General features: G+C 43.1%; 1 protein-coding gene across 1 annotated transcript in view; it reads left to right on the top strand.

Moving 5' to 3' along the window:
- The window catches only part of LOC115587100 (copine-8-like), a 77,315-nt gene that overhangs the window by 29,869 nt on the left and 32,284 nt on the right, over nucleotides 1–15,162 (top strand). Inside the window, exons 5-6 of the mRNA XM_030426727.1 lie at nucleotides 4,336–4,375; nucleotides 9,508–9,584. Of these exons, the coding sequence (XP_030282587.1) occupies nucleotides 4,336–4,375; nucleotides 9,508–9,584 (117 nt within the window). The remainder of the gene's footprint in view (nucleotides 1–4,335; nucleotides 4,376–9,507; nucleotides 9,585–15,162) is intronic.

Raw genomic sequence — 15,162 nt, 5'->3', positions numbered from 1 at the left:
TTGGTTGGGTTAAACAATGTTGGAAATGTTCACATCTTTCATGCAGATACTTATTACAAGGGAACAAAATATCGATCGAGAAAATGAATTGTTGCGATGCATTATTGATACAGGTGCGCTAAATGGATTTCTGACCAGATTCACTACTTCATGTGTCCTCCTATTTTGAAATAAGTGAGGGGGCAAAGTTGGGGGGATGGTAGACGGTGCAGAGTTACACAGATTGAGAAGCTTAAGAGACATGTCCAGTGTTCCAATACCCATCCTATCCCACTATTCAGTATGCCAGACAAAAGATTGAATATGTCCCAGTATGAGGTATTTCAAATGCTTTATGCCGAAATACCAGGATGTCCCATTGTGCAGTATGCAAGTCAGCATGCTTTTCTTGCTATTCTGACCAACAATCCTCGGAGCATCTGAAGATATGTCACATAACATATAGACAACAGAAAAATTTGACAGGATGACGGACACCGTAATGACAGATGAAAGCACATATGAGTAATATATTGTAGACGATTGTCTTGCAGTATATCAAGCAGTGGTGGTTCTAGACCAGTTTTAATAGGGGGGCCAGGTTGGGGCCGGCTTTTTTGTTAGGGGGCACATACAACCCGGAAAAAAAGATAAATCCCTCATTCAGACAAAACAAAAACAGCAATTTTGATTGGGTAGTAACTGCTGAGACACTTTATTTCTGCCTTTCCCTTCAAAACGAAATCATTGCAAGAAATCTGTCATTGTATTATTGATGCAGACTCCCTGTCGGGGGGGCCACAGGGGGGTCCAGACTCAGAGTTACGGGGGCACTGGCCCCTGTTGGCCCCCCCTAGAACCGCCCCTGATATCAAGTATCGCAGAGTCGTGGTTTCCTGATTCCATCATTATCATGGGCAACGTGTCGTGATAGTAGCATAGTGTGAGTTACTCTGTGATCCCGCCCCAGCTCATTACATTCGTTTTGCAGATGTTTTCGTCCAAGGCCACGTCATTTCAACTCAAAACAAACGGCTTCACAGCCAAAAAACCCCACCGAAAATTCCTTTTATAGTCGAATTTTGAGGGAAAATAACATGTTTAGGATAACCCTGTCAGGGCCTATTACAGCATCGAATATATGCAACTACAACGTTTGTGCAGCATCACATATCAGTTGGTCAGAAGGCTTTGCGAAGACTTTATAAAGCCGTTAAAAATGGTGCACTGTCGTCTGCTGTTTGCCTGCCTCTCAGGCCTTGTTTGTTTGTGTGCTATCATTAGTCATCAGCGCTCGGTTCAAACGGAGCTCTGAGCAGCCCGGCCCCCCCGCAAGACAGACAGCACAGGACCAAGAGAAATCCTGTCTGGCCCAGTGCCGATGCAGAGTGATGTCATCCACACACACACACACATGCACGCATGCACGCACGCACGCACGCACGCACGCACGCACGCACGCACGCACGCACGCACGCACACACACACGCATCCAGCCACACAAAGCAAATGTGCACTCACGAGGCACCGCTGGACATCTACTCCTGCAAACACTCTCCTGTGTGTTTGTAGGTGTGTGTGTGGGTGAACATGCAGCCAAATCAACATACGTACATCAGTAGTATGTATTTCTTCCCTCCTCTCTCTCTCTCTCTCTCCCTCTCTCTCTCTCTCTCTGTCTGTCTCCCTCTCTCTGTCTGTCTCCCTCATTATTAAATAAGATTAAGTGAATCATTTATGAACATTAGGGAGTGACAGAGGTGAGGGACGAATAGAACATGAAGCGCACCTGTGCATTTAGCCGACGGCGTGTTGTGTAACAGCCGCGCGTTTCCTTGCTCTTATGGAATTACATCAGTAGCAGGAGTATGTTGGAGGCCCCTGCCCCCCTCGCGCGGTGACACGCAGCGTCTCCCAGTTTTGTCAGCAGGCGTCTCATTGTACGTGGCACGCTGTCTGTGTTAAAGAAGCACTCAGGCTCTCCTTTTTACACACTCGGCTGCATGCTGCTGCCGCACGCACACCGCACACGCATATTGACACACACCTGAGACACCTATGAAGGTGACGGGTTATGGGGAGTAAATAAAGCAGGATAAATTGCTGGATCGCCTGGTTTGCATGATGTGGCTTTTGTTTACGGTTTCGGACGAATGCTCCTACGAAAGGATGGACAAGCATGCCAGCTGGAGAGAAGCTATGATTGTTGAACTCTCAGACCAAGTGGTTAGTAAGCCCAGCAGTGCTGTCAGCAGGAAGTCATCCCTCTCAATCATCATGTATGACCCACTAGAAGTGTGTGGTGTTGTCTGTATCTGCTTTCTGCTCGTATGTCCTTATATTCTTTTCATTTTGCTGTGTTTTTAGGGTTGCCATGTTTAATACATTTTCCTACCAACTAATAAGCTTGTGACGACACCGGTGCTCCTGATCTCTTCCCATAAGAAGATGCTCGCTATCTTTCGAGCACTGTGTCGCTGTACTGCTAATGCAAACTAAGCACTTCCTACTTCTGCTTACCTTAAAAGCATTTTACTTTTGAAACACGAGTTGACTTTTATTTCGAAGTAGGTCTAGTCACAGGATATGCACTGTGTTCAGTGAGTTAAGCAGTTGCGGCTATCATTCATCAAACATATGTCGACAGAGCAAAACAAGGTTTTCCTTCATTTCAGCATCAGTTTCAAAATATGTCGCAGGGTAGTTTTAATCAGTCTGCGTGTGTAATATGGAACAAGAGGGAGCTGTTAGATGAAGAGCTGCAGGTGACAGAGCTGCACACCTCCAACCTCTCAGTGAGTTAACCAGCTCCTTTTCCCGTATAAGCGTGGGACAGGTTTCTTCAAAGGTCCAATTTGTAGGACAGTTGATTATTGATCATTCCCAATTAAGCATTGCGTTGCGCCTGGTTCAACAAGTTGACAAGTTGGGAATGAGACTCAATAAGGATCTGTCTTACAAATTGGACCTTTAAATGTTTACTATTAGTGTTGTCCAAAATATTGTCAAACTGGTGCTTTTGCTTTTTGCTTTAACAGCAAATCGTCCGTCATCGTCTTCTCGGTCAACTGTCCTTGCTCTTGTTATGTGCGAAGAGAAATGAGACTCCTGCTACTCTGTGCTGGTGTTGCAGCTGGATGCAGCAGACACCTTCAGTTCAATATCGTATAGTCTGTTTTCATTTTGAAGAAAAAGCAAAACACCAGTGGGGTTAGTAAAAAAATTGTGCATTCCTGGAAACCGCGCCACTATGGTAACACCTACGGATTTCAAACCTGCAGTGTTCAGTATGTTTCTTGGCGCAAGCAAATCCTGGAGGTCATCAGATACTGACGTTTCAGGCTGAAATCGCTTCCTGCACCTTTCAATTGCACGTTTACCAACAGCAAGACAAATCCGGCAGAGTAGTACCAATTTCAGACATGCAGATTTCAGTGACGAGATTCGGGATTCCTCGAAGCTTATGCACGCAGTCATTCTCAATATCAATCTCCCTTGTTCAAATGTAATCTGAACTGATGCATTAGTCTCTAAAACTGTCATCAAAAGTGACAGTGAAGATGTCTGCCAAGTGTACTGTCGGAATAAGAATCAGAATCAACCTAATTGGCCCGAGAACGTTGACGAGGAAGGAAGTCCATATGTCAGCAGCTCTTAAAACATTTACACACAGTGCTGAGAGTAAACGTACTGTCACCGGCAAATATGAACATGAAACTCGACAAATACAACATGGCTGAAACGTAAACGTACAAGTAATGTAATGAGGATTTTTTTTATCCAGGTCTGTGTTCGGATTGTATGACATAGCAATGCAAAGAATACTGGAACACTCCACCCATCCATCCATTCGTCCATCCTCATTTTCATTATCTTGATAACATTTTATATACTACTGCAATATTATCCAGTAGCTATAAGATATCTCTTCAATTGCCTAATCACCTCTTTCATTTTAAATTCTAAACCACCCTGAGTTGCCATTGTGTATCAAATGTTGTCTCGCAAACAACTACGAAATCAGCGCCACTCGAAACTGTGAAATGTGAGATTTGCTGGGTGAAGTTACGAGACTTTCACCTGACAGCCATTAACGAAACTGAGGCCGCCGATATTGTTGCGGCCTCATGCATGAAATCGGATCAGTAAAGCTTTTGGCGCTGTAATCATAAGCCTACTTTAAACCCGAACAGCTTTTTTTGCAGTGATTAGCGTCGAAGTGTCTTGCATTAACGCCGGAGAGAGGCTTTTGTCATCGTCGGCTAATTTGTTTTCTGGCAGCCTCTTCAGCCACAGAGGTGCTCGCAGCCTATCACGGCCCCCACTCTGATGTGTCATCTCCTCTCTCCTCCGCAGGTATGATTTAGACTCCAAGAGCGACAACCTCTCCAAACACGTGAGTGCCTCCTTCACCTCAGCTGTTTAACAATCAGTCGTGCATTCATGGAAATATCATGCAGCCAAATGTTTGCCCTCTCAGTACAATAGCAGCCTGATTTGAATTGGAATGTCAGAGGTAACGGGGACAAAACAATCGTGTCGGCATTTAACGAAGAGACTGAGGATTTTTGTGACCCATATCAAAGACATTCAGAGACTTTTTGCACACCTGAGAAATGTTTCTGACCTGCTTTCTTTTCGTCTTTGTTGACAAGACAATAAGGTATAAAGCCTAAGGCTATGAATCACACACAGTGTACAGTAACTAAGACGTGTTTGCAGGGAAACCAGTGTCAGAATAGGAGCTGCATGTGTGAACAAGATTTAATTGCATTATTTTTGTGATATTTTTGCTTTGTTTATGTTCTAAATATTTATATTTCGTTAAGTGCCTCCTCTGATCTCCTATTTAAAAAAAAACAGGTGTATATCTTTAAATAATATGATATTGAGCATTTTAAGGAGCTTTAAAGAAAAATATTTTACAGTTATTAGATTTTTCTGTCATACATATAAAAAAAGAATTCACATGTAAAATAAAGGATAATCATCTTTTTCATAGGTAGATCAACCAAGATTTAACTGATATGTATCATCCAATTTAAATGTGAAGGATAAGAACATTTAGGTTACCTTGTTACCGTGTTGACCCAATAGACAGTAAAGTGACCTTTACTTTAAATAACCTTTCTGCTTCGTACTTAAAGAATCTGTGCTGCAGCGGCTCTCAACAGGCACGTGTTGTACAGCGACTGGTTAATTCAAATTGTGGACTTTAAATGTTTAATGCAATGGGATTTGTAATTCTACTCAAATTCAACTGTGAAATTTCAAAGAATGTATACAGGGACAACTTTCATTGTTGAATTATTATTAAATATTGTGCAGTTTCTTAAAATGTCAGATCTTTTTGGGAACGATTTTGATAAAAATTATTTTAAAAAAACTAAGGCTTGAAGATGTGTCTTGTGTACAGCGCCACACATCGGGCAGCATTATGCGGTAATACCGATATGTGACTGGGTAAGCGATATAGCATAATCTAGCATAATAACACTCCAGGGAGGGTGAGAGACCCACTCCTCCGACTTCTTTTTAATTTGTAAGGTTGCCTAATTAATTCCTATGTTGCCATACCTAGATATGAGTTCTATTGTGATGTTGTTGTTAATAGCCTGTTGATTAATTAATCAACCCAGTTCATCTCCAGTGTACAGATATGTTGGTTGGCTGGTTTAACCAGGTGCCTCATGAATGCAACATGGGAAAAAAAATGGAATATAAACAGATTTCAAGAGAGAAAGAGAGGGACAGCTCATCAGAATGATCAAATAGATGATGGGAAAGATCATGAAACAATCTGGCGGGCCTTTGTAAATCCGAGACAAGTGTCGACTGACGGGCTTTAGTAAAGAGATGAGATCATATCAGCTTTGACACTCCTTCTCGTGAGAGCTCAGTTTTTGCCAACATCCTGCGTGCCTCCTGCCACTGCTGATGATGGAGTGCAGGTTGACGTTACTCCCGAACACAATTCATTCATTTCTGCTTTTCCTGGTCCAGTTCTACAGACCTGTGATGTCAGATTGCACTGCCCTACAGCCCCATCCATCACTTTCAGTTCAAGCAGAAGCTCCAGCAGCACCCTGCTCCAGTTCTGTCTATAAGCCCGGGCTCCATCTCCACCCCCAGTCCTCGTTCCTATTAACCAGCTTCAGCCTCATTGCCAACTGCAGGCGGAGTTCTTTTCCTCAGCCCCAACCCTGGTGTGCCTCCGGGCTTTTACTGAGAGCGCTGAGCAATGTGAGTGTGGCGACTCACTCTCAGCATGAAAGCTGAGGACGCTTGGATGCGTCCTGTCGTAGCTGGGGATGTGTGGGATTAGAGATCTGGCACACAGTGATGGCTTTATTGTCCAGGCACAGTCCATCCCCCGTCGCATGGCTTTAAATAACAGAAATTAGAAGAAAAGGGAAAAAATGCACACAAGTACAGTATCTGTCTTGGCAGCTTCAGTGGCAGCATCGGAGGAGGCCTCCTCCCTCTCATCACAGCAGATGTTTTTCCTACGCCATATGGTTTGCATACCTTGCGCAGATATGGCTGTAGGGGATGATGTGCAGAGACAGAGCATTCAGGAAAATCTAATTAAGAGTATCCTCGTTTCCTCGTTGATGAGGCGGATGATGCTTTTTCATTCTGACAGACACTTGTCACGGCGCTGTACACAATTCTGTTCTCCACTCCTGTTCTCTCGGTGCTAAAACACATCAATAGCCTTCTTGCAAATAGCAATCTCATTTCAAAGTCTTTACTTTAAACTTGATGATTAGCAAATTAATCCAGGCAGTGAAAGAAGCTTCTTTGTTCGCAGGCAGTAATTAAGTTAACTGGCAGCGTGTTCCCTCACGACTATTTGAAAGCAGTCAGGATTTTACTGCAAAGTGTGTATTCCCCTTATTAAACGTACTATTGTTAGAAAAGCCTTTTGTGACATCGGACAAAAGGGGAAAAAAAAGACTTGTCTGACTGCACCAGCGAAGAGTGGACAGTGATTTCCAGCCTAGAGTTAAGGAACCCTTGGAGGGGCACGAAAATAAATCTTAGGCATTGTGACATGATGCTCTCCAAATTTCATTTTGTCAGGCTTTTCTCTACCCGTTAGCTTCTTTCCTTATGAAATCCTGAGTAGTTTAAGCAACCTCTTCAAAGAATCGGGCTGAAGAAGTTCAAGTTTGAACTATTCACTGCTCATGCTGGATTCTGTAATGAGGCTTAGTAACACCAACTGCTTCATTTTTAGAGAGTTCCAAGTCTGCTATTTATCGAAATTGGTCTCATACTCATCCTTTTGTCTATCATGACTAAGTGTTTGACAGGTTGCCTCAACAGCTACAGTGATTTCCAAGAGATTTATGTGTTAACTGTTGGTCAGACTCAGAGTCTTGTTTGAGAGGATTTCTGATAAATACTTTTTGCATTCTTTTACGTATTTCTAGTGAGTTTTGTTGTGCATTTTTATGAAGATCAGGTGTGTGTTTGTATGTAACCGAAATACATCAACCTGCCCACAGAAATAAACATACCAAAAGGAGTTGTACATTGGCACCGTAGAACGTATAGCTCTGCCAAGGCCTTATCCAATATTAAATAAAACAAATTTAAACCCGTTGGCTCCAGATTTTTTATTCAGACCTGAATCAAACCCAACATCTGGTGTGATGTTGTCTTCAAAGTCCATGCATTATTCCCTGAGAACATAACAAAAATGTTGAAATCTTGCTATGTTAAAGAAAGCCAGATAGTCTGTCCCTTTATCCCGATCCACACCAGACATTAGTGGGGTCTATTCAGGTCTGAGACGCATCCTCCACTTAAGTTTCATGGAAATCTGTTGAGTAGTTTTTGTGTAATCCTGCCGACAAACCAACCAACAAGCTGATGAAGCAAATGCTGACCCCGCTTGGTGAAGGTAAAAATACAGTTAGAATATCCACCTATAACAACAGGCCACCTTAACCATATGAATTATTTCCTGAATTAATTGACAGAAGTATGAGGATCAGACCCAGAAAATGCAGATTTTTCTTCAACTCACTGAAGCACTTCAACAGTTAACTCTAACGACAGAGACATAGACATGGTCTGTATATTTGAGGCCAAATGAGCAGCCAGACTTGAAGATCAGATGTAGGACTGGTGAAAATCAGCTGTGATATGTTTTACTTGGAGATACCCTCCAAACCTTTTTTTCTTTTCTTGCCACCACTGAGCCAGTTAATCAGAGGCACCTCGGCCTGTGGCCTCAGATCTCTGAGGCGGAGCAGGCGCTGTGTCCGGGGCTGGTAGCTAGCAGCGCACTTCTTATGGAAAGGCCAGAGCGTTTTTTTTTTTGTCATCTCTTTTTGTTTCGAGATCACGGCTGGGGGAGAAATTTGCTCAGCACCGGCAAAGATCTTTGGAGCAGCTTTCTGCCCGCCGGACTCAACACGGCTCATCTGTCAAGCACTTTTACACACACACACACACACGCATGCACAAGCGCACGCACACTTACCCACGCACACATGCAAACACAGTCTGGCAGGGGAGGCCTCAGTATCAGTGCATGAACAATCATCCCTGGCCCATTGTAAACAGACTTTTTAAACCCCCCTGTCCTCTTTTCTGCTTTGCTCTTCTTGCTGGCTCCTCCTCCCCAAATTGAATCCTCTCCTCTGGTCACCCTACAGTGATCAACAGGGACACAGGCTCTGCTGCATACTAGGCTCAGGAAAGACAAAGGAAGACATTCAGTTTAAAAGATCAGATTTTTAATGATAGCAAACATCAAAATAAGCCGAGGAAGTGAAAAACTTTACAGTCCACGAGGCTGCATCTCCAGTCCTGCTTTGTTTATGTTGTGTGTGCCTCTGCGGAGCTCACATTATGGGCATGAATGCAGAAAAACTGTTTGGCTTGTTATTTTTTAATTGAACAGCTTACTCTCCATGTCCCTGCTGATCTGTATGATCGCTGTTTGTTCAGTCAGACGGAAGATAATCCCACAGCTGGCGTCATGATAGTATGACGAAAATGATTATTTCCAATGTAGGTTCAGCTGCTCGGCTTATCAATAAATCATTTCATTCATAGAATTTTAAGATATAAAAAAATGCCTATTTATGATATCTCAGAGTCCAAGATGAGTGACGTTGATGATCGTTTTATCCGAGCAACGGACCAGAATCTGCTCACCATCGGTTATTACAAAGAAATGACTCAAATCATCACATTTAACAACCAGTAAATGAATAATCTTTGTCATTTTTGAAAATTAAACATAATACTGGGGAAAAAACAGTGTTGATTAAACTAGATTCACTAAACCTGAAAAACATTATAAACACTTCTTTTTTAACTGTATCTTCACTGTTTCTGCTTCAGCGTGGAGTAAAATGCTGCATTTGAAACAGTGAACGGCAAAATAAAGAAATAGCATAAAACATCTTGATAAAAGATTCACTGTGCAACTTGTTCCTCGGCTCCTCCTCCTGCAAATGTGTCTCTATTTTCCACCCCATGTGTTTTCTTGTGTGTTTTTTACAGGACTTCCTGGGCCAGGCGTTCTGTACGCTAGGTGAGATCGTCGGCTCCCTGGGAAGCCGCTTGGAAAAGCCTTTGATGTAAGTAGCACACGTTGCACACACACACACACACACACCAGCAAACAAACAAACACACCTACTTCTACTTTAATTAGACGCTCATAACTGAAAGCGAAGGGACAAGCGACCCGTACCGCATTGCTCTAATCAGAGAGACACAGTCATTAGGTGCCACAAAAAGCTGCTTGGGATCTTGTTTTGATTTCAGATTCGGGGCCATTCAGTGACATGAATGGAAAAATCAGCATGTTGTTTTAAGATCACTTGCCACTGTTTGTCTTTGAGGGGAAAGCGAGGCAGGGGCATGAAAATGAGCCAAGATGCTGATGAAAGCGTACACTGTCTCCATCAGCCAAATGAGATGAATAGTTAAACAGCAGCAGGCCTAATGACAGTCTGTAAACATGTTGGGATGGTAAACAGCGCGTAGTGAAAAGGGACAGTTCACCCGACGGGAGGATGTCAGCGGCGACTTCTCAGCTCGTTGTCTGAAGAAGCCTAAGCTGAACTGAAGCCTCAACCGAAGCCTGAAGAAATAATCAGGGACATTCTCACATGAATAGATGTCTGATTCCTGCCCTCCATCACTGACTAGTAAAGCAAAACAGTGATTAAACCACTAACCAGTTCATGGAAGATTTCACACTCTCTGCTCTCTGTGTGCTTAGTTTCTGTTTGAAAAAATCCCATAGTGCACAGGAAATCTCCCGCTCGCACTCCTTTCAAGTTTCCTAGCTCTTCAACATCAACTATCTAATAATGATAGCAAAACGAACCGAGTCATAAACCCCGCTGGAGAGACAAAGAAGTGTGTTACCGACGGAAATGCAAATGTTGTCAACAAAAGGTTTGATGTTGCACACTTACAGATCATATATTACAGACTTATATATAGACTAATGGATTCAGCTTCCAACGAGTGAACGCCCGTTGCTTTACCTCCATCAGCGGGGTTCGTTTTCTTTTGCAGTGTACAGCTTCCACAGTTATCGTCTAGTTATTCCACCGTTAAAGTGGAACTCTCGCCAAAAGGCAACCAAGGCTTTTTTTGTGAATGAATACGAGTCAGACCTTTGTGTAAATGCATAAATACGACAAAAGAGGCACTTTTAAGATTTACTGTAGTTTCATTTTCGGGCAAGCTAATTTTCAATGGGGTGCAGGGGCACTCTGACGCTAGCATCAAAATCGCTATTTGTAAAACACTAAGAAGGCTCGACACAACATGAAACTTTACTCGTAGTATCACCAGGGTCTCTACACATTTTTTTTATCATGGGAAGGCGGATCATCTCTAGCTGTTGTTGTGGCAACAAAATCGAGCTTTTTTTTTCAAGGAAACCTGGGGGCATTTCCAGCTGTTTCTGTGGCGACAAATACAGGTATTTTAAGCCATAACACGATGATCTCCTAGCCCTAACCAAGTGACTGTATTAATGTAATAACAAGTAGAACCAAAACAAACAAAGTAGCAACATAAAGAAACAAGAAGTATTTAACGTATTTGTGGTTTTGCAGAAATATACTCGGCTGACATTTATTCTGGTGATTGGGCTGAAAACTGAGGAGCACAGTGAAAGCGAGGCGTATAGTGAACCACCTTATAAGTGGTTGGTGTCACTTTTTTCCACAGTCATCAAACTGTGCAGTCAGTATTTACTTCAGAATGATTAGTTAAAGCACAAAAGTTGTCTAGTGCCACTGTCAATAAAGGATCTGAACATTTCCTCCACCACAGACTGTGCTGAAATCACTGTATCAGAACAACAATGAGCCCATAAATCTAAAGGGTAATTCTCTCTCTCTTAGCAAACTTGATCTACAGATATCCAAACTGTCGGAAGACATTTACTCTTAAATCCATCATGGACGCCTCATAGGACAGTTCTCTGTTTTACCACATTCATAAACTGGGCTGAAGTGTCCTATATTCTCTCAGCTGCACTGTAGCTACCCTCCAACACACACACACACACGCACACACTCACACACGCACACTCACCGCAGAACTGCAGCATCTTCTCTTCTCAACAGTAGAGACGTTTTTGTTGCTTTTGTTTTGTCCTCCTGAGCCAACGAGCCATCAGCAGTCTGACCCTCACCTCAGCCACATATTTGCTGTGTCTCAATTCAGGGTCTGAATCCCACGGAGGAGCATTGAAGGCCAATTACGTCACAACGCCGCACGAAGGCTGTCCCAATTCGAAGGCTCCTCCAAATGCAGCGCACAAATGTGGCCTTCTTTTCCCTCTTTTTGGAGGATGCGCTGCTACTATGCTTCGTGGCCTCACATATCCCAAGATTCTTTGCGCGCCTGAAAAAGAAGAGAGAAAGAGAGAAAATGCCGACATCGCGTTGCGTAGATCGTCACTTTCACAGGCCTTGGCGGCAGAAATCGCGACGTAAGGGTAAAACATCTGGTGAACAACCAGGAATTGCTCCAAAGGCTAGACCGTCCCATTCAACAACGGTTGGCGCCATTAACAAGGTCTCTCCGAAGGACTCGCCTTCGAGGACCTCATAGGTCAGGTCCTTCGAAGGATGCAGACCCTGAATTGAGACACAGCAAGTGTGTGTGTGTTTGTGTATGTGTGTGGAGGAATCAACGGGTGGTTGCAGCTGAATGGGCCCATTGAAGAATGACACACAAGAAATATGATGTAAGAATGTGTTGCTGCCGCTGAGTTATGTAATCTGCCCACAGTCATTCACTGAGATCTGTTCTGCGTGTGTGTGTGTGTTTGGCGCATACTGTACCTGCATGTTTTATTTTTATTTCCTTTTTTTGTTTTTTGTTTTTAGATTTGTGAGGATATTTTTAGACATTCTTTATTATTCTGGGATCCTTGTCTGCATTTATGAGTTTGTGTTTGTACTCACTCAACTGCCTCCAAGTGAAACAGAAGAAAAAGGCCCATCTTAAGTCAAAAGCATCACACTCCTGCTCAGTGGACTGGAGGCGGATCCCAAAAATAAAGAGCAGCAAAGACGATTGAGATGACTGAGATGACAGCGCGCTCCAAACAATCAAAACACACTTACTTTGTTTGTGATGCAAATTAACTTCAGAGACAAACAAAACACTTCGCAAACCATTCTGTGTCACGAAAATCTGTCTTTAACAATCCTAAGCTGCTGCCTTTGACTGACGAATATAAAGCGTGTCAGGATGTTTTCCAGCTGCAAATGTAGGATTCTTTTAGTGGATTTCTAACCATTGTGAGACATGTGTGAAGTTTAGCTTTTTTTTTTTTTGGCACATGTTTGAATGAAAGACTTGCCAAATGTATCCCAACGTTGCCTTTCATGATCCTTACACAGAAGGGAGTGAGAGAGAATCAGTCAAAAAAAAAGTGCACACCAGGTCGATCCGATCACAAAAGAGCAGGTAAAGCAGACGATGACACCACTAACATTATCATATTACAGCACGTCTTCCGTGTGAGAGCATTTGAAAACAATTAGGTCCGAGGAGTAGGACTAGAACAGACTAGTATCCACCATTTTAGGGATATTCCTTTAACAATGTAAGCTTATGGGAAAAAAGTGTTTTTGCATCACGGGACAATCTAATTACACACTTTGGCTACTACGAAAAACTGGCTTCAAAGCCTGGCGCTCCTCCTGGGGGCTTGTTCTGGACCCGAAGATCTGATCTGATGAGTTGCAAATAAAAGTGCCAACACGCTTTCTTTCAGCTCTGATATGGGAGACACGTCAGATGTGCCTGCTGTGTGAACATAGCCATAGAGACTTGACGTGTGACCGGCCTCCTGGGTCTGACAGATGACGACTGGCCTTGAATACGATCTATCCATCGAGGAGGCGACCGCCTGTACTGGGTTGGCCCAAAATTCATTGCCTCATTAGGCGTAGGCAAGTAGGACAGTGGCATATGCTGAAAAAACTGAAAAATTAACTATGAATGGCAATACAGTACACAAAGTCAGACAGGTTATCATTTAAAATTTGGCAGGCTGTGCACACTGCCACAATAACAGCCAAACAAAAAAAAAATAAAAATGAAGAAAGTACTGTAAAGACACTCACAGATGCAAATCCTGATCGAGATAAAGAATACGATTTAGAGTATCGTGCTGTGTTTGCTCCCTTCTCAATCTGCACTGTGAAATATATCAGCTTTATTACAAAAAAATAAGATTTCGATTATGAGCTCCAAAGAGCATTGCAGCCTAAAAACCCATTTCAGTGGGAACCATGTACTGATGTTTTCAGCCTGGCCGTCCCTGCACTCTGCAGCCTCTCATCCACTCCTCCATCTTTCTAGTGACTCTTTTTCCTCTCTTTGCCTTTGTGACTCTATCCATATCTCTGTCCCCCCCCCCCTCTCTCTCTCTGCCAGTTTTCCATCCGCCCCCTTACTGAGCAATCTCTTTGCTCATACAGTGAATTAATTTCACAGAGTTCTTGTTCCTGTGCATCAAAGGACAGCAGTGTGTCTCAGGTGATGGGGGCGGACGGGGGGGTTATCAAAGCCTCGCTTCAATTCGCCATCAGGTTGTCCACATGTGTTATCATGAGCTCTCTCTGTCATTACTGGATGGTACTTAGCCAAATGAAATTACGTCTCCTCATCTCCTCTCTTCTCTTCTCTTCTCTTCTCTCCTCCTCTCTTCTCCTCTCTTCCTCGTGGCGAATCAGGCCCGAGGTCTGTGGCATTCATTTGGTCTATTTTTAGTGGTCAGTCTCCCTCGGCTTTATTGGCTGAACGTTACGCTTCGTCAGCTCGGGATGTAAACAAACATTACCGCTGAAATGTCACTGGATATGGTTACATTACTTTGATGTTCTTTTTTTTTTTGAAGGTATTCATTCAGCTTTAATTAATATCTATTAAGACAGTGAGGCAACAAATGTGAGAGAGACAGAGAGGGAGAGACATTTGATTCTAGGTCTGCGGGCGTCTCAGCTGAGAGATTTCAACCACAGAGTACTCTGCAGCTCTCGCGGAAACTGACTTCCTGATACGTTATCCGGACGTATCAAGTCTTGCCTCTGCATTCACAACTGGCATTCTGAATGTGTTCTGGTTCTCTTCATTGAGATCAGATCTCTGTCCGCAAAACCTGAGAAATTTAAAGACGTGGCAGATCAGCGCCAGACTCCCTTAAAATATCATCACCCTTTTGAAAGTTGTCAAGTTGCTGGAAACCACTGTCAGAAACCAGTTCTCGATCATTTGTCCCTTCTTGTAAATTGAGGAAATGTATTCCTTTCTTCGTTCAAAAAATGTTGTGTCAGTTTTTCCTGGTGCGTTTCAAACTAGTCTGTGACTGTATAAATTAGATGCCATGTTAACAGCAGGTCATCAGTTGCAGTTACGTTAGTTTCCCTGTATTGCTGTTATTTTTTTCGCACACTTACGCTGGTGCTTTCATGGCACAGAATAGATGTTTAGTCAGTCATTACAGGTGTGCTTCTCACTTGCTTGCTTTCTAAATTCGAACATCATCCTAAATCATATGTCGGCCAAAAACAACTATTTGTATCAGTGTCGTGGATGGAAGTCGACAGGTTGTACAGATTGCACTAATGCCTAGCTGTTGTCAGGCAGGTCCTATAACATTCTGATCCT

The sequence above is a fragment of the Sparus aurata genome, chromosome 8, assembly GCF_900880675.1.
Source record: "Sparus aurata chromosome 8, fSpaAur1.1, whole genome shotgun sequence".
Lineage (NCBI taxonomy): Eukaryota > Metazoa > Chordata > Actinopteri > Spariformes > Sparidae > Sparus > Sparus aurata.
The sequence above is the reverse complement of the archived record's forward strand: the minus strand, read 5'-3'. Positions and strand labels throughout refer to the sequence as shown.